Source organism: Mytilus edulis, chromosome 12 (genome assembly GCF_963676685.1).
Source record: "Mytilus edulis chromosome 12, xbMytEdul2.2, whole genome shotgun sequence".
NCBI lineage: Eukaryota > Metazoa > Mollusca > Bivalvia > Mytilida > Mytilidae > Mytilus > Mytilus edulis.
Genome location: NC_092355.1, coordinates 75,894,510 through 75,919,342, shown reverse-complemented (window position 1 = coordinate 75,919,342; position 24,833 = coordinate 75,894,510). Strand labels below are relative to the sequence as shown.

General features: G+C 31.6%; 1 protein-coding gene and 1 long non-coding RNA gene across 2 annotated transcripts; both read left to right on the top strand.

Annotated features, from left to right (window-relative positions):
* Nucleotides 1-2,207: 2,207 nt before the first annotated feature.
* LOC139499171 (uncharacterized) lies at nucleotides 2,208-23,457 on the top strand. The gene is made up of 8 exons (XM_071287856.1): nucleotides 2,208-2,385; nucleotides 4,379-4,439; nucleotides 5,765-5,927; nucleotides 8,731-9,024; nucleotides 9,733-9,808; nucleotides 12,878-12,948; nucleotides 21,729-21,806; nucleotides 23,040-23,457. The coding sequence occupies exons 2-8, from the start codon at nucleotides 4,407-4,409 to the stop codon at nucleotides 23,267-23,269; spliced, it is 945 nt and encodes a 314-aa protein (XP_071143957.1). The 5' UTR covers nucleotides 2,208-2,385; nucleotides 4,379-4,406; the 3' UTR covers nucleotides 23,270-23,457.
* Nucleotides 13,819-18,273, top strand: LOC139499172 (uncharacterized). Its single transcript, XR_011658136.1, has 3 exons — nucleotides 13,819-14,040; nucleotides 15,155-15,373; nucleotides 17,973-18,273. It is a non-coding gene; the product is annotated as an uncharacterized lncRNA (long non-coding RNA).
* Nucleotides 23,458-24,833: the final 1,376 nt, after the last annotated feature.

The following is a 24,833-nucleotide window of genomic DNA, read 5'->3' as shown; positions in this document are numbered from 1 at the left end:
CCATATTGAGAATATAAGTGGATCATGCACTACCAGGATCACTTAACCAAATGCAGTGTACTGCACCCCTTCAACGACATCTGTTCATCTAATATTTAGAAAGGGAATCTAATGGACAGCATCATTGCTTATTAAGTTAAATTAATTCAAATCATTATTTTGACATGCGTTCGGGTCTTTTATGGCATACTAAAGCTATCATAAACATCTATAGCTAGTTGTTAACATTCTTTTAATAAAGTAAAATAACAAATACACCGATCTCCGAGGAAAATTAAAAACGGAAGAAACTCTATCAGAGTATTTTTCCGAGAAAAGTGTGGCGTCAATTTCCGTGAATCCAGCTAATTAAGTCCGCTTGTAAGTGCAGGATTTTATATCTGCATTATAGACCAATTTGGTGGCCTAAAACTGATTTCTGCTATTTGGTGTGATGTTGTGCCTAAGACACAATCCCCTTTTTCATTCTGTTATCTATATTCCTTTGTTGTATGGTGAATATTTGTCTTACTAGAATTCATATTTCACCAGAGAGTTGGTATGTATACATTTCCTGCAAATTTACTAGTTATAAATGTTGAATCAATCTAAAGTTTCGGTTTTATTGACTTTTCGTTTGTAATTTGAATAATTATTCATGCAGTTTATATCTCGTTTGAATTATATCAAATTATCATTTAGTCATGCGTTAGGGTATTTTACGGCTTACTAAAGCTATCAGACATCTCTAGTTGTTAAAACTCTATGTATAAAGTAAAATAACAAAAACACAGGATCTTTTACGGCTTACTAAAGCTATCATAAATCTCTAGTTGTTAAAATTCTATTGTATAAAGTAAAATAACAAAAACACAGGATCTTTTACGGCTTACTAAAGCTATCAGAAATCTCTAGTTGTTAAAATTCTATGTATAAAGTAAAATAACAAAAACACAGGATCTTTTACGGCTTACTAAAGCTATCAGAAGTCTCTAGTTGTTAAAATTCTATGTATAAAGTAAAATAACAAAAACACAGGATCTTTTACGGCTTACTAAAGCTATCAGAATCTCTAGTTGTTAAAATTCTATGTATAAAGTAAAATAACAAAAACACAGGATCTTTTACGGCTTACTAAAGCTATCAGAAATCTCTAGTTGTTAAAATTCTATGTATAAAGTAAAATAACAAAAACACAGGATCTTTTACGGCTTACTAAAGCTATCAGAATCTCTAGTTGTTAAAATTCTATGTATAAAGTAAAATAACAAAAACACAGGATCTTTTACGGCTTACTAAAGCTATCAGAAATCTCTAGTTGTTAAAACTCCAGGTATAAAGTAAAATAACAAAAACACCGAACTCCTAGGAAATCCCTTAAAAGAGTATGTTTCAGATTTAAGTGTGGCGTTTATTTCCCTGAACTATTTTGCATTATTGTTTGGTGGCAAGCTGAATTCCACCTACAAGTGCAGGATTTTCTAGCTACATTATAGACCCATTTGTTGGCCTAAGGCTGATTTCTGCTATTTGATGGGGATGTTGTTTCTATAACATAGTCCACTTTTCCATGCTCTTTTCTTTGTTCTTTTTCGGAGAATATCTGTCTTACTGGGGCCCATTCTTCACCCAATAGTTTGAACATGTTTACATTTTCTTTTTATTTACTGGTTATAAAATGTTAAATCAATCTAAACACTCGGTTATTTTATCCCAATTACAAGAGGCGCATTTGCCGTATTAAACACAACTTCTAAGTATTTTTGCTTTGTTTATCGGCTTCAATTTCGAATTTGCGTTCACCCTATGACCGTTTTGACTCGAGCAACTGATGCGGTGCAAAATTACAAATTTAGAAGCTTTATATCTTTGATGAGTTTCAATTTTAAATTTTGTGTTGGGAATATATTTGTTAATTTCAAAGTGCGAATTAAATTATCTCTAAATACCGGATACTTAAAATTGAGCTGCAATGCTCTACTTACATAAAAGAAATTATTTAAGATAATTGTATAATCATGCATTAGATCGTTTAAAAGCTACGCTGCAACAAAAATCAAAGGTCCAAATAAAAGGGGAGGGGACAATTATCATTAAAAAAAATAATGAGAATACTATACTTTTTATTTTTATTGAAGGACATGTATAATTGTGTGCTGGTTACACGATAAATATTTCATATTCCGAATGGACTTGAAAGACAAAGAACGATAATTCACTCAATATTTGTTTTTTAAAGTTCATTTACCTGGCATACACCGATTTACCTACACATGGAAATTGTTGACAAAACAAACCAACGAACAGATGTATTTATGCTTGTAAGATGTCTCTATAAAGTGTTGGCTGAAGAAATTAAGGAATAAAAGATCTACTAGTTATTCAAGCGTCGTAGTCAATTAAAATGTAAGTAGAAATAACTTTATATAATAAATTCGATGAAAGTTCGTTTATCATGTTACAAAATAAACTATTCATTTTCACAAACACATTGAGATTAAATAATTATGGTATTATCAATTACAAACAAATAAAGAAAATTGTATAATAAAAGTGCAGTGATAATGTCTTTGAACATCGGTATACTACTGTTGCCTTTATTTTTCTTATTTAAAGTTTTAAAAAATAAGAAAAATGGATGACTAAAAAAAGAACAGTGCATTCTTAAATTATCAGTTATGTCAATGAACAAACACACAAACATTATTAACATTTAGACAGATGTCGTTGAAATAGCGCTATCATTCATAGACTTTACAAGGCTTTTTTTATCATGGCGAATCGCTGCTCAACAGTGTGTACAATATCCTCAATAATATTGAATGTTATCTTACACAATTTAAATGTGTGTTTAATTTCTAAACATAGACATATCTCCAACGGGTATTTAATAATTACAAATATGTATTTTACGTGTACAGTACTCAATAACACAGTTTATGGAACAATTATAGTTGTTAGATTGTTAAACTGTTGACATAATATTGAAAGAACATTAATTTATCATGTTCACACACGTAGATATTGGTGGTTATAAACATCATTAGACCAAAAGCTGTAGATATTGCATTAAGTCATATTAATGGTCTGATTAGTAATTATTTATTTAATCATCATGTTCACACACGTAGAAATTGGTGATTTCAAACTGAATTTTAGACATTACACATAAAATTGGTCTGAAGTAATTTATTTTTTTGTAACAACAACATGAAAAAAAAGTAAAAAAGTAAAAAAGACCACGAACAAAGCCGATTTGGTGCTCGATGCTTTATATAACCATTTATGTATTATTGATAGATATAAGAAAAGAACAACAGTTAATATAGCACTTTGTTGTATGTTCGATATTTGTTATTTGACAGCATAACATTTTAACTGCTATTGCATAAATAAAGACAGCAGTAGAATAAAGAAAAATAAACTGAACTCCAATGCAAATTCAAAATGGAAAGTCCCTAAAGTCCCTAAAGTCCCACAGTGTGGGAACGGAACTGTACGGTTTTCTAATAATTTGGTCATTCGGGAGACTGTCAAGCGGGGCACCGACATTTGCAAAATAACAAGTTGCTTGATGGAAACTTTGATGAACTCTTATGCTACTATAAAACGTTTCTGTTTCAAGTTTTGATAGCTAAAACATTCTTTATGTAAATATGAACCAATAAAATAATAAGAAAGATATATGCATCCAAACGTTTTCCTTAGAATGGTGGAGCTCCGTGTAAAACGATCAAAATAACACAGAATTTACCAACTTTAGGTCACCGTACGGTCGTCAACAATGAACAAAGCCCATACCGCATGGTAATATGTAAATCTTGTCTTGATTCTGAATATATTCGAATATTTGACATTTGAATCAAATTCAGGTTCGAGAATCGTCAATTATGAATTAAAATTTTAAACTTCGCTGTATCGGAGGTGTTTTGCTTTCACATTAATATCATGGAAGATCACCAGCGTAGTTGAGAACAAGTGAAAAAAACGACTAATAGAGGACTTATGCTTCTTGTTTTTCTTCAATTTTCATGCTGATAAACAGTTTGTAATGGTTTTTTTTTAAAACTTGCCTCTTAACTTTGGTGAAATTGAATAAGTGACCACTTGTCTGCATGTTCATTTTTGGACTGATTCTGCGTTAAAAAAAAGTATAATCTTCGAAAATAACATGAAGAAACGTTTTACACAGAAAATTTGTTTTGCTTTTTTTTAATTAAGTACGAAAAATCTCATTGTTTGTTGTTTTAATTTGCTGTTTAATCTCACAGACCCAACTTATGTGTTGTGCTGTTGTGATATATATGTGTGCAATATGTATATAGCAAACGTGTGCCAATATGCACAGGAAGTAATACCTAATTAGGTGCAATAACTTTTGGTTTTAAATTGTTTGCAGATCGAAGTTATTCCCTGACCTCTATATAATGAAAACAGCAGTATTACCCTGGTTTTTTCAAGTAAGTAATTTTATTTGTATCAAATAAATACATTTTTATAAGTTGGCATAAGTATATTTCTGATGTTCTGTTTTAAGTTTGTTTACACGTCTATGGTCTTGCGCTTAGGCTTTGTCTTTAAAGAAATAGATTGTGCAGAATATTCCTCAACTAGTCAATTGATGATTTTACTTGGAAATAAGGAGATGTGACGTGGATTCCAATGATTTACGAAGACCAAACAAAAAACCAAGCATTGGTTTGTTTATATAAAGACTAAACATTCCAATTGTAAAAATCAAATAACAAACAACAAAACTTCATAATATTATATACTCTGACAAATTACACTTATAAAAAGAATTTCTAAAAACGTTCATCGGAAGGTACCAAGACCTTGTCGATAAATATTCCGTTTATTTATCAACTGATAATTAATACACGACTATAAATAGTATAGATTCTGCGTAGTGACGTTGTTTATCATCTTAATAAGGTGTTAGAGTATTATATTATTTGTCAGTATTAATATTAATATAACTTATAAGTCTGTTTTTCGTTATATTCATTTGACGTGACTCTGTACATATGTATCCTTTATACTTTGACCGACAAAATTAATCTATTGTATTATCAATACTTTTACAATTAGTCAGTAATTTTGTGATAACCATTTGACGTGACTCTGCACTGTTATATCCCGTCAATCCTTTATGGATGGATCTTACATAGATAGAAACAATCTTATATTAAAAAATGCAAAACGAGGATATTAAATTTCATGTGCGTCTTTTATTGTTTTATAGTAACTTCAATGATAACACAATGTTGATGGCTGTACCCCTATTTTATTTTTTTTTTACATTTTTACTAATTGCGGACATATAACGGAATTTGACGAGACTGTCATCAAAGTGAGAGGGTTAGCGCTATAAAACCAGGTTTTTTCCACCATTTTCTACATTTGAAAATGCCTGTACCAATTTAGGAATATGACAGTTCTTGTCCGTTCGTTTTGTATGTGTTTTGTTATTTGATTTTCCCATCTGATTATGGACTTCCGATTATATTTTCCTTAAGTCAGTATTTTTGTGATTTTACTTTTCACACATTGTTGTCAAATTAATGAAATTTGATAAGACTGTCATACAATTGAGAGCTTTAGTTAGCTATAAAACAAGGTTTAATCATCCATTTTCTACATTTAAATATATACCTGTACCAAGTCAGGAATAGGATACTTTTATTCATTCGTTTGATGTATTTGCGCTTTTAATTTTCATTACGGAAATTTCTTTTTGAAATTTCCTCGGAGTTCAGATTTTTTGTAATTTCACTTTTTGCAGATCATTGCTTTGACATTTGTATATGAGTTAAAATGTCCAGCGCCAGGACATTGGCGTCTCAGAGCAAGAAAGTTTTATTGTGGTCAGAGTTATGTGTGTTTGTTGCGTTCACCAGAGAATTCGTATCGAGAGACCTGTGATGGACTGGATTATAGTAGCACGGGTAATACTGCTGTTAATTATCAATAATTAATTGCCCATGATACAGTATCTCCTTTTGTAATGGACTTAACAATAAAACTAAATTCTGCATTGATAAACTGCTTCAACTTCTGATTATTTTTAATTAACCTAAAAATTGTGTTTACTATATAACTAATACATTTAAAAGAGGGACGAAAGATACCAGTGAGACAGTCAAACTCGAAACTCGAAAATAAACTGACAACGCAATGGCTACAAATGAAAAGGACAAACAGACAAATAATAGTACACATGAAACAACCTAGAAACCCAAAGAATTAACAACACGAACCCCACCAAAAACTAGGGGTGATCTCAGGTGCTCTTGAAGGGTAAGCAGATCTTGCTCCAGGTGTGGCACCCGTCGTGTTTATGAGATAACAAATCCGGTAAATAGTCTAGTTCGGTAGGTAACATTTATAGCGGAAAGTAGAGTTAAAGGATATTTCAAACTTCTTATCTTCTTCCTAGGAAGTTCATGTGTGAAGTCAGCCTCATAATAATAAAGAATCAAGTCGGCAAGAAAAGTGGCATAATTCGTTCCCATTGGAATGTTTAAAATAGGACAATATCAGACGTTTCAAAGAAGTCACATTATCATTATCAAACACCTGCAACATCAATAGTCAATGTTTTGTTACAACTGACGATTTGCTTTACTTGGGACATGAACATGCATATGGAGCGATTCAGTATTTTATAGACCTTAAACCTCCAAAATTTCAATCTGTAGCAGTACATACACATAGCTTTGATACAAGAATAACATTCATTTGTTAGTTTGAAACCGGATTTTTGTGACAAAAATGTCGATTATTGATTTGGGGATGTACGGCGGGCAGTAGGGCGGGCGGTCGGGCGGGCGGCAACCAAATGTTGTCCGTGCATTTACTCATGAAGCGTTCAACCAAAGCTTTAAAAACTTTAATATGTTGTTACTGACAACAAAATGAAGGTCAAGTTCAATAATGACGATTTTGACTTTTACCGTTCAGGAGTTATGGTTCTTGAAAGTTTGAAAAATGGCATTTCCAGTCGTGTCCGTTCATTTTCGCGTGAACTGTTCAACCAAAGCTTCCCAAATTTCAATATGTTGTTACTGATGACAAAATGGAGGTCAAGTTCAATAATGACGATTTTGACTTTTACCGTTCAGGAGTTATGGTTCTTGAAAGATTGAAAAATGGCTTTTCCAGTCGTGTCCGTGCATTTACTCATGAACTGTTCAACCAAAGCTTTTCAAATTTTAATATGTTGTTACTGATGACAAAAAGGAGGTCAAGTGCAATAATGTCGATTTTGACTTTTACCGTTCATCAGTTATGGTTCTTGAAAAATCGAAAAATGGCGTTTCCATTCATGTTGTTGCATTTACTCATGAACCATTAAACCTAAGCTTTTCAAATTTTATTATGTTGATACTGATGACAAAATGGATGTCAAATTTGATATTGACGATTTTCACTTTCACCGTTCATCAGTTATGGTTCTTGTGTTATTGGCAGGACACAAGTAAATGTTAATAAATCCGGTTTGCTGTCGTTGTGACAGCCTCTTGTTCTTAGCTTGATTGTGATGTTATGATCTCACCTTTTTATTTAGAGTGTAAGTTTCTTTTATTTTCTGTACATGCTATATGATTATGTTTTACACTGTTCATGACGTTGCTGTTTGCAATGTGTCAACTTCCTACTTGCGACATTCTGTAGTGTACTATTATCATTTGAGTCATACACAAATCACACCCTGCTAAATCATATAAACTATGCAATTTGTTTAGAAATCAAATATGAGATATGTATTTTGCAATGTTTTATAATCTTTACACTTACTTTCTCTACGGACATATAGACTGATGATCCACCCTATTTAATATATATTTTCTGTGTTGCTTTTTAATTACATTCAGATGTTAGGAAAGAGCTATGCGTATTGTGAACTGCTTTTTCACAATTCAAGATGGCCGGCTACAGCTAATCTACTTTAATTTAAGAGTTAGTTTTGATTTTTGAAAATTAATGTGTCAAATTTCAAAGAATCGATATATTCAAAAGAAGAAAAAAGATATTTCATATGATTTATTTATTTAAATCAAACGTTTGTACTCTTTCAATACAGATATTGATCATATATACAGATGAGGAGAGTTATAGTGTAGAATATCCGAAGGGTACGCCGGAATCTGGGGTATCTATACGCGACTTATTTTTGCATGGTGTTAAACAAACTTTGATAATGTTATTGTATTAAATAAAGCTACCATAACTTAAATTGATATTAACACTTATAAGAATTGCTTTTCTTTTTTCGTTGACAGTGATGACCATTTGACTCCTACGTACGATGCTTTAATTCCCCAGCTCGTGTATGTCTATTGTTGTTTTTAAGAGGATGTAACATAAGCCTAGTTACCTTAGCTGTATTTGGCAAAACTTTTAGGAATGTTGGTCTTCAATGCTCTTCAATTTGTACTTTATTTGTCCTTTTTAACTTTTTTGGTTTCAAGCGTCACGGATGATTCATATGTAAACGAAACGCTGGTCGGTGAGATACAAAATTTAATCTTGGTATCTATGATGAGTTTATTTACTATATAGTATGGGGATTGCTCATTGTCGAATGATATTGTGACCTTAAAAGATTGCTTTTTTTCGACACTTCTGTTTTATTTTGGGGATAAATCTATCATTGGCCATCATCCTATACCTACCTATTTTTTAAAAAGATTAACCACTTTATATTGCAAAATGTTCTTCTTTCAATTTCTTTTATATCAATTTCAGGCAGCAAACTTATATTCGAACCATATTTCAACAAAGCAGCATGCAGTTCTAAAAGATATCAGCCTTTCCCATTTTCAACTGATGGTAACAATAAGTGTGTGTATCAAAAGTCTTTTTGTAATGAAGAGGGTCAACTCGTCCACCGTGAAGGAAGTATGATAAATGATACAACATGTAGATGTGATTCTTCACAAGGGTACATATTTGTGACCACACCAAAACACAACTGTTATTGTATACCCTCAGAGGAAGATTGTTCATGTCACAAACTCATTTGTAACAATGAAGGCAAATGTGAGCAAACATTTTACTTAACACCACTGATGTATACCCTAATAGAATGATGATGTAAAATTTAAATAACAAAACTACTGAACTCAAGGAAAATTAAATACGCAAAGTCCCTTATCAAATAGAAAATCAAAAACTGAAACGCATCAAATGAATGGCAAACAACTGTCGTATTCCTGACTTTGTTCATTATACTTAATGCTACTGCGACTAATGTATCTGTATATATTTCCTTTTTTGAAAAATTAAAAAAACAACCAGTAAATATTTTGGTAAAACTCAAGAACAAACCAATGTTGATTATTTTCCTTTACATTTTAGTTAATTATTGTGTATGCCCTTGTTAGTCTGCAACTAGATATATTATGGAACAGTTGGGTATTATAATTCATGAAAAACAAAAACCCCTAATGCAAATGATAAACTATAGCCGAAAACAAAGAGAATACTTTTTACTGATATTTGTCTTGTGAACAATAATATCATTAAATTCATTACCGACACCCATGTAATTCTATTAACATTTTAATATAACATCTTAACTTTCTATTAACGAAATTGTTGCTTAATCTTATTTGATTTCACTATCGTATGGTATATATGAATGTGCATGTCAATTATTAAAAAACTTAAAACAACAAAATGATGAAACATACTTATTCTTACAGGATGTGTACTTCAATTAATTTCATGTTATTTGTGTCATTACAGATAACCAGTGTCCCTTTAATCATGTTATTGGTACTGCTGTTCGGAATAAATCATGTCTAGAAATTATCGTCAGACCGTAAGTAATTTGCCACTTTGAAACTCTTTCAGTTTTCTTAACAACCCTATCGACTTCAGTACGACTGGTGTGTTATTGAAAGAAAGTTATAAAAGATGTATGTTGTCATTCTGCTGTTTAAAGGATGTTATGTAATGCACTGTAATATTATATTATTTATCAATGCGTTTTCCTGTACTTGTTCATGTGATTGTTTGTACTATTTTCCTGTTATATAGTGTTGTCATTTTAACGTTATTTTTTAGCGGGAGGTTTGGCTAGCCCTAGCCACAAAACCAGGTTTAACCTACCATTTTTTCTTAAAAATGTCCTATACATAGTCAGGAACATGGTCATTGTTATATTATAGTTCGTTTCTGTGTGTGTTACATTTTAGTGTTGTATTTTTGTTGTTTCGTAGTTTTTCTCTTATATTTGATGTATTTCCTCTGTTTAAGTTGTAACCGAGATTTGTTTTTTTCTCGATCGATTAATGAATTTCGAACAGCGGTATACTACTGTTGCCCTTTGTATAATTACCTTATAAGCTGGAGGTTAGGCTAGACATAATACAAGGTTCAATCCACAAGTTTTTCTTGTACCATGTCAGAATTTGCAGGTGTTATCAAATAGTTCGTCTCTTTGCATTTTTGTGTTTGTTTTTCTTTTCCGTTGTTTTCCTCTTATAGTTGGTGACTTTGTTTTAAAAAATCAACCTGGATTTTTTTCTCCATCGAGCAATCCTTCTCGAACAACACTTCTGCTTTTCTACCTCAGAAATAGATTAACTACGCTGTATTTGGCAAAATTTTTAGGAATCTTTGGTTCTCGATGCTGTTCAACTTTTTGTTTTGTATTTGTTTGGCCTTTTCACTTTTCTATGATTCGAGCGTAACTGATGAGTCTTACATGTAAGAATGTCGAGTTCATACATGTTAGATACTACTGTTGAACACATAAATGACAGCAATGCTTAACAATTAGCTAAAATAGTTCAGAGCATAAACATAAAGTTTGAAAATAGAAATATCTGAAAATCTTTTTGTTTCCATGTAGTTTTTTTAAGCAAGCCATGAAGTGCCCGGTTCTGTTAGCAAATTTCAAAACGTGATATTATTTTTACAACTTGATATATTTTTGTAACACTATTAACGTTATGATCAGTTGTGCGGATCTATAAAAAGTTTCCCATTATGTAATATGTCTCCTAATTCATACGGTAAATAATGTATTGCTGTACGTACTGTGATGGCAAAACAAGGAAATATGTCGCTTAAACTTCGATCTGATTCACCTTAATTCGAAATACAAAAAAAAGAAACGTTTAAAGAGTTTAATGGTGAAGACATAAGGTTCAAAAGCCTGTTTTTGAAGTTGGATTCATAACAAACTGGACATATATATATTATAGTTAAGTGTTATTAATAAGTATTGCAATATGTATTGTGTTTAAATGTAATACCAGTATTTAGTTCTATTTTAATCTTAAATCAATCCTAATTCTATCTTACTTTTGAGATACAGTTTTTCATATGTGACGTCATTTTTGGGCTGTTTCAGAAATTTCATAAATTCAAATGTGACGTAATTTTTGTGCCTTTTCACACGGATGTGACGTCATTTTTATGATTTATTGCGTTGAGGCCTGGACTGAGTCGGGTGTGTCTATTCTGTGTTGGTCTTTGCATTATGTATTCGGGTTTTGTTTTCTGTAATTAGTTAATACTTCAGTTTCATTATGTATATCTTTTATATTCATTTGATAAAATTTACTGTTTGCAATAGCATTAACTGTTCTAAATAATAAGGATGTTCTTATCCCAAGCATATAAACATAGCCGTATTTGACACAACCTAATTCATCTTTTGATCTTCAGTGCTGTACAACTTTGTACTTTTTTTACTTTCGATCTTTTATATCTGGGCGTCACTGGTAAGTCTTGTGTGGACGAGGCGCGTTATTGAATTTTAAACCTGATGCTTTTTGTTATCTATTAATCATGTGTTTCTTTGTCTAATGCGTTCTCCTATTTATTTATATTGTAGTCCTGTAATATTATGTTGTCATTTCAATGTTATATTTTAACATTGCCATTAAAGTGCGAGGTTTGGCATGCCACAAAACCAGGTTCAACCCACCATTTTTTCCTTTAAAAATGTCCTGTACCAAGTCAGAAATATGGCCATTGTTATATAATTGTTCGTTTCTGTTTGTGTTACATTTTAACGTTGCGTCATTTGATTTCTCTTATTTTTTAGTGTTATTTTACATTGCGATAAGACGTGTCACGGTACTTGTCTATCAAAAACTCATGTATTTGGTTTTGATGTTATATTTGTTATTCTCGTGGGATTTTGTCTGATGCTTGGTCCGTTTCTGTGTGTGTTACATTTTAGTGTTGTGTCGTTGTTCTCCTCTTATATTTAATGCGTTTCCCTCGGTTTTAGTTTGTTTCCCCGATTTTGTTTTTTGTCCATGGATTGATGAGTTTTGAACAGCGGTACACTACTGTTGCCTTTATTTGACATTACGGGAGCCTAAAACCAGTGAAAAAGTTAGGTGTCGGACTTTTCTCTGAATATAATATTATCATATAAACATGTTGACGTAATAGCTCAATACATGAAATATGTTTCTACTTATCATTAATACCTCACGGTTACTAAAATGTGTAATATGCATCACTCTTAACTAACTACAAGTACATGTATTTATCTATTAAGACTTCCGAGTTCATTACGTTTCAAGATATGATGTACAAATATCAAACTAGACTCTTCGAATTAATGGTTGTTAAGTTAAGAAACCAACAGATTTTCCGTGTTTTGTAAAGATAGTTTTAGTATATTTTCCTACTTGGCTCCTACGAATGCACGACTTTATTGTCAGATTAAACAAGTTATCACAGTTACAAGTCTATATGGGAATGATCATATATCTGCGGTATAAAGAGCAAGCGTGTTAAAAAGTTAGGTTCATTGCTGTATGTATAATCTGAAGCTATTTATACTTTTTAAATGGCCATTATGTTGTGTATACTTTTACATTCGTTATTGTCTTGTCGATATTTTTCTTAATATCTTATACAGGTCACAACAAATAAACTTCTCCTCGCCATTAGAAAACAGATTTAAGGACGTTAGAAATGATTATAACGAAGGTATGTTTACATTTGTAAAAAATGAATCATACTTCCGCTTTTAAATAAAAGAAAAAAAGACCAACATTGAATCAAATTTACCAAAAAAAAACAGAAAATAACTATCATATTTTTCTCAATTTAAATCGTAAAAACTGATTGCTGGTAAAAGAGAGCAACAGATATCGAAGGGACATTCAAACACATAATTTAAAAAAAAACTGACAACGCCATGGATTAAAAAAAAAACCCAGAGAAGACAATCAATGAACCAACAACAGCTGGACAAAGTTCATGAACTCGAGAAGCGGGATTGTCAGTGTCAGCAGCTAATGCTATGCAAGCACCACTCGTCCTGTTCGTTCAAGGAAACACACATATGATTGCCATCAGAAGACAAGAAAAAATCGTCCAGCGACCACTTTAAAAAAATTATGTGTACGATCAGCAGTGTACTGTAGTTTTATTTAAGTTTTGATGAGTATGTTTTGTATTCGCTGGGGTAAGGCAGTAGGACAACCGGAAGCGCCTGAGTAAGGATTTCGGCGCTCAGTGATACGGTTCACTAGACGACGTTGTCAACACGTAATGGCGGCCATTATTTGACGTCGGATTTGGCATTCTTCGTTGAAAGTTGCATTAATGACATTCTTGGATGCTTAAACTTTGTGCCACACAACATAAAAGATAAAGCTTTATTCCAGATATTGCAGGTAATTATTTTCAAAGAAGTCGTATCCCAAGAAATGATTTAAACGGCAAAAATAAAGTGTAAAATAATATGAAACATGAATATTGAAATCCAAGTTTTCATCATTTCCTTTTCATGTCCCCTAATGAATTTACTATTTATCACTTTTATTATTTTATTACATTCGGATTTCGGTCTGGGGTATCCGCCCTTGTCTCCGGAAATATTATACTCACTGTCAACATCCGTTTTCAAACTGGACAGACAAAATTAAAAAAAAATGGTCTTCACGATCTCCCTGGAAATAATTCGAAGCAAATAATTCACGCTATCACTTTGTGAACATTGTAAACACGAAACTGCAAATACGGACCAAAATGAATCAAATTTGAAAGCGTGGATGATAATGTTTCATGCCGACTGTAAGTTCTCTAAAAAAGGGGGTGGGGTTGGTGGGTACTTATGAATTTTGCTGCACGTCAAAGACGTCCATGTACTAAATCATTAGAATGTAAGACATATTCACTTTAACTCTTGGCTACTTTATACCTGGTCTTATATAAATAAATTCCCATTTTATCTGGGAACAATTAATTTTATCTTCATTATAAACTAACTATCTAACTAATTTTATTCAGGATAAAATCCAGTACAAAAGGATCATCACTAAAACACATGAACACATATAAAAACATATACAAAACAAAACAACAATAAAACATAACAGCCAACACTTTTGACACTTATAACAACATGAACAAGCAAGAAACAAAACTCATTATATGTTTATGTGTTAAGAATCAGAATGTATTGTGTATTGTTGTCATTATTGCCCGTCAGGGGCCCTTAATTGGAAATATAAAGAATTTTGAACTTTTATATGTCCCTGATTTCATTTATATAATACATGTACACTCCCTATATAATCAACCAAATTTTTTCCAACAAGGTCTCAATAGTCATGACAGTGGTTGTTCCATGATTTTAATTGAGAAAAACTGGGTTGTGAGTGGGAGCCTGTAATTCAGTGGTTGTCGTTTGTTTATGTGTTACATACATGTATTTGTTTGTTCGTTTTTTCATAAATAAGGCCGTTAGTTTTCTCGTTTGAATTGTTTTACATTGTCTCATCGGGGCTCTTTATAGCTGACTATGCCGTATGGGCTTTGCTCATTGTTGAAGGCTGTACAGTGACCTATAGTTGTTAATGTCTGTGTCATTTTGGTCTTTTGTGGATAGTTGTCTCATTGGCAATCATACCACATCTTCTTTTTTTATATTATACATAAAAAATAAATTTTCAAGACTTGGAAATATTTTCTTTGCCCATTATTGCCTTTAACTTTTATGTATTGAGCAAAATGTTTGAGGCATAATTATTTTAATACTTAGTAAAAACATGTATTTTCTTGGTAATTCATATGGCAAATTTGTATTAATGTGTTGATAATAACAATGCAAAGTATAATTTTGCTTTGAATAATTTAGTATATAATTTATTTAGTAATTGTATGTACATTTGCTTTATATTTACAGGAAGGAGAAAGATGTTCACTATGAATCAAAATTCAATACATAGGACTTTTATATATCAACAAAAAACACTTGTACATGTACATGTGTATGTGTGATATACATACATGTACAGCAAGAAAACAGTAATCAAATGGAATGTCAACGACCAGTGTCCAGTAACATTAATGTTGAAAGCAAAATGATTTTGATAGAAAACAATAGGACTAAAATATATTAAGGGTAAGTAATCAGAAAGTGTCTGTTTAGGGTAAAAACAGTCAGTTATTTACAGTGTGCTATGATTTCAATCCCACAAATATGAAACAAAAACATAATATACATGGTATGCAGACTGTTTTCATAAGGGAATAGACTGAAAATATCTACATTTAACAGTCAGACATAATTATATACTAAATTATTCTTTTTTATAATATAAAAATAATATAAAAGTTGCCAATGGAATAAATTGAGGATGGAAATTATAATTAATGAGATATAGGTAAAAGAATCATACACAGACTTTAAGGCCGAATGGTATTCTTTTAATAGTTTAAAGATTTTATTCTGTTATCTATGCTGTATAAATGTCAAGATAGTTACATTTGGATTTAAAACCTAATTTCAAGAATGAAGGGTACCATAATTTAAATTTAATTTATGATAAAAAAAACAATATAAGGGAATTAACTCTTACATGATGTGCATCATATCCATGCAAATGAAGTGTTTTAATAAATCTGACCATTTTTATACGACCGACCGCGAAAAATTTTTGGTCGTATATTGGTATCACGTTGGCGTCTTCGTCGTCGTCTGAATACTTTTAGTTTTCGCACTCTAACTTTAGTAAAAGTGAATAGAAAGCTATGAAACACAAGGTTTATAACCACAATAGGAAGGTTGGGATTGATTTTGGAAGTTTTGGTCCCAACATTTTAGGAATTAGGGGCCAAAAAGGGCCCAAATAAGCATTTTCTTGGTTTTCGCACTATAACTTTAGTTTAAGTAGATATAAATCTATGAAATTTTGACACAAGGTTTATGACCACAAAAGAAAAGTTGGGATTGATATTGAGAGTTTTGGTTTCAACAGTTTAGGAATTAGGGGCCAAAAAAGGGCCCAAATAAGCATTATTCTTGGTTTTCGCACAATAACTTTAGTATAAGTAAATAGAAATCAATGAAATTTAAACACAAGGTTTATGACCACATAAGGAAGGTTGGGATTGATTTTGAGAGTTGAGGTCCGAGCAGTTTAGGAATTAGGGGCCAAAAAGGGGCCAAAATAAGCATTTTTCTTGGTTTTCGCACCATAACTTTAGTATAAGTCAATAGAAGTCTATGAAATTTAAACACAAGGTTTATTACCATAAAAGGAAGGTTGGGATTGATTTTGGAAGTTTTGGTCCAAACAGTTTAGGAATAAGGGGCCCAAAGGGTTGATTTCATCAAAAATTGAATAATTGGGGTTATTCAATATACCGAATCTAACTGTGTATGTAGATTCTTAATTTTTGGTCCTGTTTTCAAATTGGTCTACATTAAGGTCCAAAGGGTCCAAAATTAAACTTAGTTTGATTTTAACAAAAATTGAATCCTTGGCCATGTTTGGGTTCTTTGATATGCTGAATCTAAAAAAATACTTAGATTTTTGATTATTGGCCCAGTTTTCAAGTTGGTCCAAATCGGGGTCCAAAATTAAACTTTGTTTGATTTCATCAAAAATTGAATAAATGGGGTTCTTCGATATGCCAAATCTAACTGTGTATGTAGATTCTTAATTTTTGGTCCCGTTTTCAAATTGGTCTACATTAAAGTCCAAAATTAAACTAAGTTTGATTTTAACAAAAATTGAATTCTTGGGCTTCTTTGATATGCTGAATCTAAACATGTACTTAGATTTTTTATTATGGGCCTAGTTTTCAAGTTGGTCCAAATCAGGATCCAAAATTATTATATTAAGTATTGTGCAATAGCAAGAAATTTTCAATTGCACAGTATTGCGCAATAGCAAGAAATCTTCAATTGCACAGTATTGTGCAATAGCAAATTTTTTCAATTGCACAATATTGCGCAATAGCAAGAAATATCTAATTGCACAATATTGTGCAATAGCATGAAATTTTCAATTGGAGTCTTATCTTTCTTTTTCAGAATAGTAGTTGAATCAACTTAAATCATTGTTTTATACAATATACAATGTATATTCACTTTTACTACCAACTGATAAATTAAAACAATCTTTACCATTCAGTGATTACAAGCACTTTCTTTACGTTTTAATATTTTATGATGTATTTAAATGAGTAGTTATTGTTGCAAACTCCATTAGAAATTTGAATTGAGATCAGTTTTGGAATAAGGGAAAGGGGGATGTGAAAAAAAAATTGGGGGGGGGGGTAAATTTTTTTCATTTCAGATTTCATAAATAAAAAGAAAATTTCTTCAAACATTTTTTTGAGAGGATTAATATTAACAGCATAGTGAATTGCTCAAAGGCAAAAAACATTTTTTAAGTTCATTAGACCACATTCATTCTGTGTCAGAAACCTATGCTGTGTTAACTATTTAATCACAATCCAAATTTAGAGCTGAATCCAGCTTGAATGTTGTGTCCATACTTGCCCCAACCGTTCAGGGTTCAACCTCTGCAGGCATATAAAGCTGCGCCCTGCGGAGCATCTGTTTTTTTTAGATAAGAGAATGACTTGAGCAGACTGTATTGAGGTCATAGATGGCAATAACAATAAAATACAATATATTATAATTATCATTCTTCATTACTTTTTGATTGAATTAACAAACTTAATTTAATAACAAAAAATTTTATTTTCAGTAGACAACACATCCTGTCAGAGGAATAATTTTACTGGAGGATAAAAATTTTGATACCTGGAATCAGCAATTTATATGAAATTTGTTATGAGAGATATATTCATGTACAGAATGGTATCCGAGGTGGTTCAAGTGATTATAAGCGGACATTTTTGTTGAACTAATGCAGGATTTAATAAATGAAAGTTTAACAGACTATGGGCTCCAAAGTTTAGTAACAAGAGGATTTTTTAAATATGTGAGACTCATCAACATATATATTAAAAAGTGCAGAAGTGAAATGTCACCATATTTATTAAAAAAATCAGATTTTTGACTCAGTTGTTTTCATGAATATTTTGTTTTAAGCAATTTCACTGTTATATATACTTAATAAGATTCCACGTTTATTTTATACTTCTGACAACCGAATATTATATCTTCCCTGTGGCCTCAAGTGTTTCCCTTTTATTTTGCATGAGTGTAATTTACAAAAGCTCGCTTTTAGTTTTGGGCAAATTCAAGTTTTGCCATTCCAGAATTATTCGACTTTTTTCCTGCTAAATTAGACATGTACCCACATGTTGTATTTTGCTTTGGTACTTTTTCAAGAAATTGTGGATCAAGGCTGAATTTTATCAAATAAGCTCATTTTTGGATATTTATCACATATCACATACTTGAATAATCTTTAAAATTGAGAATATAGATGGGCAATGTGTCAAAGAGATAACAACCCAACCAAAGAGCAGAAAAAGAGCAGAACCAGTAGTATGCTTATATTGATTTACTTCACTTTTGCCTTGTTGTTGAGATTGAGTGAAAGAATTTTTGTTTTGTTTATTCCTATCAATTAGGGGGGTCGGGACCAGTATTCAACACTGCATAACTAAATGTATATCCCATCACCAGATATGAAGCAGCCAACCATACAAAATAGGCCCCCCGTCACTAAAAGGAGAAAAGAGATGCACAACATACAAAATATTCCATAAGGCTAGCTACATTGTATCATTTGAAATTATATTTCATTTATTTTTTTTACATGTGGAATTGTTTTTTGTAAGTAGTTATTTATTCAATTCAAGGTAATAAATACAGTTACCTTTCAGTAATATGAAAATTAGAAAGTTGGGGTATGATCAATGCTAATAAGACAACTCTCCACCAGATATCAAATGTCTAAAAAGATTAATTTGAACAAAAAGCAGTTAGTGAGCCACATGTATAAAAGACCCTGTTACATGACACAAGACAGGCTGAAAAGGAATATTCTGCATCTGTATGCAAAAGTGAAAATATGTTTAGAAATAAATGCATGTGTAGCAATGGATGCAAATGAATAGTCAATCCAGACAAAATCTCCAACGTTTTGGCGTATGTGGTTTATGCACAAAATTGTCAACCAAATTTTACATACTTCATTCAAATAATTTACATTAAAGAGGACAACAAAATTAAAAAAAAAAAGAACAGGGCGAATGGGTATAAGGGCAAAGCAACCAGGGCGAACAAGTACATAGGCGGATCCAGGGGGGGGGGGGGGGGCCCTTTCGTGGGAAAAATTTGGTTGATTATATAGGGAATCATTGAAGCATGACTGGAGCATGCCCCTGCCAACGCCCCCTTTTAAAAATAAGAACCCAAACAAAACGCACAACGATAATTATATTAACGAAAGGAATATCAACAGCTTTTCTATGACCGAATCAGATTGAATGTTCATTAAAAACTCAGCGGCAGGTAGCAATATTCACGGAATGAATCTTGTTTTTTATAAGTTACTTTGTAAACTTTTAGTTAAAGTACGATCATGATTTCAACAAATCAGTCGGGGTCCCATGATGTGTAAGCCTAACACTCTAGGGTACCAAGTATGGTATAACGTTGGTATGGATTCAACATATTGCATGCCTTCCTTGGCATTAAGATTACCAAAATTGCTACAAAGAAGAAAAGAATCCAACTTTTAATGACATTTTACGTTGGCGTTTTCGGCGCCGGAAATTGACAACGTTTATTTATATACTGACACAACTTCGGTTGAGGTCGATTCCGGCAATTCTGCTTAAAAAATCACATCCAGTAAAATTTATTGATGTCTTATCATATATTTGATATGTTTCAACCATTTTTAGTGGATAATTTTTTCGAGAGATGAATTACTATCGTGTTCTTCAGAAACAAGGTAAAGGGAGGAACAGGGCCCCCATAGTGGGGACATACAAAGTAAAGGTGACCATTCTCCATTTCTACTCGATAGAAGTGCCTAATTTTTTCAAAACACATACATTTTGTACCAAAGTTTAGCATATGAAAGTTTTTAAAAAATTGAGTCGGAGATTTTTTAGAAACACCTCATAATTTTAGCATATCAATAGACGTAATGGAAAAATAGCCAAAAATGGCGCCTTCTTCAATTTCGAAAAAAATCTATAATTTTACAATTCAGTGACATAAACTGCTATATTTAAAGTGGTTTTATACCTAATGATTCACCTTTTCATGATATTTGAATAAATATTTACTTTAAAAACAGAAACTCTTCCAATTTTCAAATCTACCGACCATGCAAGGAAAAACCTATAAAAGATTGAGACCCCTACTTCAAAATGGGAACAAATTTTTGCCCTGGCTTGGACACCTCTGTTCTTTACGAATTTCGATGCCAAAAACTCGCAAGAATAAGTTGTAAAAAATTTTAGCAAATCGAAGGATAGGTATTTTTTTGTTCCCATTTTTGATATAGCCATTTAATCCTATAGTGCAGAAAATCAAAATCCGAAATTCTATGTTCAGATGTAAAAAAATAAGATTTCCTTATGTTTCAATGATCAAAAATGAAAATAAAATGTAAACTCATATATTTTTCTCATGTAGATATGCTTAAAATCGACAGTATTTATCGTCCGCACTTTGCCGCAAACGAATTTAAAAAAAATACAAAAGCGCGCCATTTTTCAGTTGACGTCGGCCGACGTAAATTAGTCCAATTTTCGGCGTAGGACTACTGAGCGCCGCCGAATCACATTTTGGCCGAAAAGGCACATCCGGTTGTCCTACTGAGGTAGGGCTTAGCTTTAGCAAATTCATATAACTGTGTTAACTGAATATTGTACACAAAAAGCATCATATAAAAAATTATAAGAGTATTGAGTGGATGGTGAAAACTATTAACTTTAACATTTGATAGAAGAGAAATACGTGTGTCTGAAATAATTTTGATTTTTCTGGAAACATTATGCATTTCTCATGCAAGTATTTACTTCAAAAATGACAAAGTTCAACTATATGTCAGTGAAATATTTACCCGTCCTAAGAGGATATATATGTTACTAACATTATACAACCCACCCACCAACAGTAAGATATAATCCCCTAGTTTGCTCCAACCATCAACATGAATGTGCTAGGAAACGGGGAAGTCTGTTACAAACTAGTTAGTTCCTGGAGTTTTCTCGTGAAAAAGTCCAGTTGGTCGATAGGGGAAAATATATTTAACAAGACATAATTATGTGTATCTTATTCATGTTTCGTTTATTATATGATTCAAATAATTTTCTCGTTTGAATTTGTCGATTCGGGGATTTCCATCAGCTTTCCCTGTGGTATTGGTTTTGCTCATTATTAAAGACCTATGGTGGCCTATAACATGTATAATTGTTAACCTGTACGTCATTTGGTTTAAGGTAGAGAGTTGTCTAATTGGAAATCATATCATATTTTGTTATTTTTATATCGTGTACGGTTTAACTTAAACATACATTTCTGTTTACAGGTAGAACTAATAAATTAAACTGTATTTACTTTGCCGTAGCATTGGTGATTGTTTTGACCATGTGTTTACCATTATACGGTAGGTGTACAAATAAAGTCAGATGAAAACTAGATGTCATGCAATCACCAGATATTCTTATTCTTTAGTTTTCTGTGTTGTGTCGTGTGTACTATTGTTTATCATTTTTAACCATGGCGTTGTCAGTTTATTTTCGATTTATGAGTTTAACTGTCCTTCTTGTATCTTTCGTCCCTCTTTTAGAAAGTGACACACTAAGAAAAACAATTTATCTTTCTTGAAACTTGCAAAATCTGCCTTCTAACAGGAGATACGAAAGTTCCCAAACGGACATTCAAACTCGTAAGTTATTTAACATACAGACAAAGCCATGTCAAATACCCAAACATGATCAAAGACAAACAACAAAATAACACAAGCCTCAACAGAACCTGGATGAAAGCAAGGTGCTCCAGATGGGTATTCGATTACCTTTCCTCGTGTAGTATGCCCTCCTGTTCAATGTAGTTTTTATTGTTATTAATGTAATTTCAAAAAAAGTTTCTTCATCCAAAATTTATTAATGTTATCAACAATACGGTATTACACTCTAGATATTTAGATCTCTTTATGGTTATTTACGTTACCAAAGAAATTTCTGTAAAATTTACATGTTTGATTTTTTTTTAAATATATTCCACTGTTTTTTGTCGAGTTTAACACTGCCTATGAGGCTCATTAATTTCTTTATACAGTATATATCGACATTCTCTTTTTATAAAAAAAACCCTGTTGATCTTAAATTATTGGTGACGGCATGATCTAGCGAACAAAACAATCTTTAGCTTTTACTCATTTCCTTATAAATCTTGGACGAATCTAGAAAGTATAACATCTGTGATTTTCATAGTCAAAAATAGTTATATGTGTACTCATATTCAACAAATGACAAATAAACACATCCACATTTAACATATATGCAAGTGGTCAAGTCTCAAGCCTAGATATTGTATACTGTCTGGTCCAGACATTTGTGACAGTGTATTTTAAACACAGTGTACTTTAATTATAGAAATACAAGTTGCAAGTTCAAAAATAAAAGGATAAATGGCAACATGAAAATAATATTTCACGGTCAGTCATTGTCGTTTTCCTTCTTGTTATTTTTCCAATTCAATAACTCGATTAGCTATGTATTTTTTTGTCTTTTCGTTTTTCGATTCGATAATATAAACAGTGATTTTTCTGCTCACGTGAAACCTGTTTTTTTATGTGATATTATGATTGTGATAAATGAATAAGGTATACTTGTAGCTTTATCACAGTGGCCTGATGCAGTCTATAAGTTTGAATGTATAGTAGATCACCTGAAGTTTATTAAAGTGTTGACAGATGATGAAAGTGCTGAGATTCAAATTCTGACATCAGATGAGGAAAAGAACAGAAAACTAATGGAAATACTTTTGAGTGGAGAAGACCATTATGATAAATTCCTCGAAGCCTTAACGCATTTGAAAAATACAAATACCTCGCACAACAAATAAAAAACACTGGAGTTACACCTGATGATAAAGAACTATTTCAAAATTGCATAGGAAGAAGTGATGAAAATATTTTGAAGGTCAATAAAAACAAATGACCAGTACACAGATTGAAAAGTATATCGAACTAATTTAAAAGAAAAAAAAATAACTAGTAGCCCGACTCCCTCATCTGAAAATTGTTTCTTCAAAAGTGTTTTATGTTTAAAATCTTGTGCAGAGTCCAATCATAAAACATTTCTTCTTTGGTCGTATGTTTTTTATTCTACTTATTGTGTTTGTATAGACCATATAATCCTCTCTTGATGTCTAAAACTATGTCAGAAATTTGAGAGTTGTTAGCCATTTATTTAATATGTTTGAGCTTTTGAGTTTTGCCATTTAATTAAGGACTTTCCGTTTTGAGTTTTCCTTGGAGTTCGGTATTTTTGTGATTTTACTTTTGAGTTTCTTTGTGTTTATATTCCTTTAATTTTATTTTTGAAAAACAGTCAATTCTGATGTAAAAAAATTAACTAAAATACAATCTATTTTGTGGGCTGTTATCGTACATCCCGTTAACATGTATTTATACAAATATGAAAAGATTACGATAGCGTAGATAGAGACGATAAACTGCTTATAGTAACATATTATTTCGCATGTACATGCAATACGATGTCAAAGTGTAATATCGTCCTTTTCTTTTTATTAGCACAAAACGAAACAAATGATATAAACAAAAATTAAATTCAAAATAAATGATACTTGTTGATATCGATGAGAGGAAACTCCGATCAAATAGACGTCGGTTTGGTATAACATGACTGATGTTAAACTGGACATCAATAAGAGGATATAATTATTGGACATAGATTCGAGAATTGAAAATTGATTTAAGGAACGGACTTGGATCTAAGTATGACATGTAAATCATAAGTGAAAAGTGAAAACTATGGGTTTTATTTGTAAGCTTAGTATGGAATAATTTGTCTTTAATAAAAAATCATTGCCGAACACCTAATGTGTTTGAAAGGGTTTGAATCGACTGTAAGTACACAGAAATATTTGCCACTGGTCTTTACTCAAACAACCGGATTCACTCATAAATGCATTATTATAAAAGTGTGAGTTAAATTATATTGTTTGTTTAGTATCTCAGATCCGTTAAAATACAATTAGAAAATCAAATAAACATTCAAATCCGTAATCGAGACATCTTTAGTATATTTTATTACTGCAAATCATAAAAATGACTTTCATAAAGGAGCAACTGTTTTACTTTCAAAAAAAAAGGGGGGTATGTTTTTTTCCGAGTCAGAATTCTTATTAACGTTTTAATTCAGTTTTTTTCGATGCGGGCTATCAAATATTTTTTCAATGTTTATAACTAATTGATGGGGAAACTCTGTTATAGATAATGCATATTTTCAGGTTTTTCTTATCGTAGAACAAACACCCCGAGGTATTTTCTACGACAAGAAAAACCTTAAAATATGCATTATCTGACTTATATACCGTCAAACAAATATTATTTTTTTATAAATATTTGCAAAATTTAGTATCCTATTTTACCAACCATACTTAA

Bases quoted from the DNA above. Each gene is read 5' to 3' on its own strand.
- LOC139499171 (XM_071287856.1), top strand. From the start codon at position 4,407: ATGAAAACAGCAGTATTACCCTGGTTTTTTCAA. The intron at 5,928-8,730 runs GTAATACTGCTG...TATCAATTTCAG, and splicing joins ACTGGATTATAGTAGCACGG to GCAGCAAACTTATATTCGAA. The intron at 12,949-21,728 runs GTATGTTTACAT...TTCTGTTTACAG, and splicing joins TAGAAATGATTATAACGAAG to GTAGAACTAATAAATTAAAC.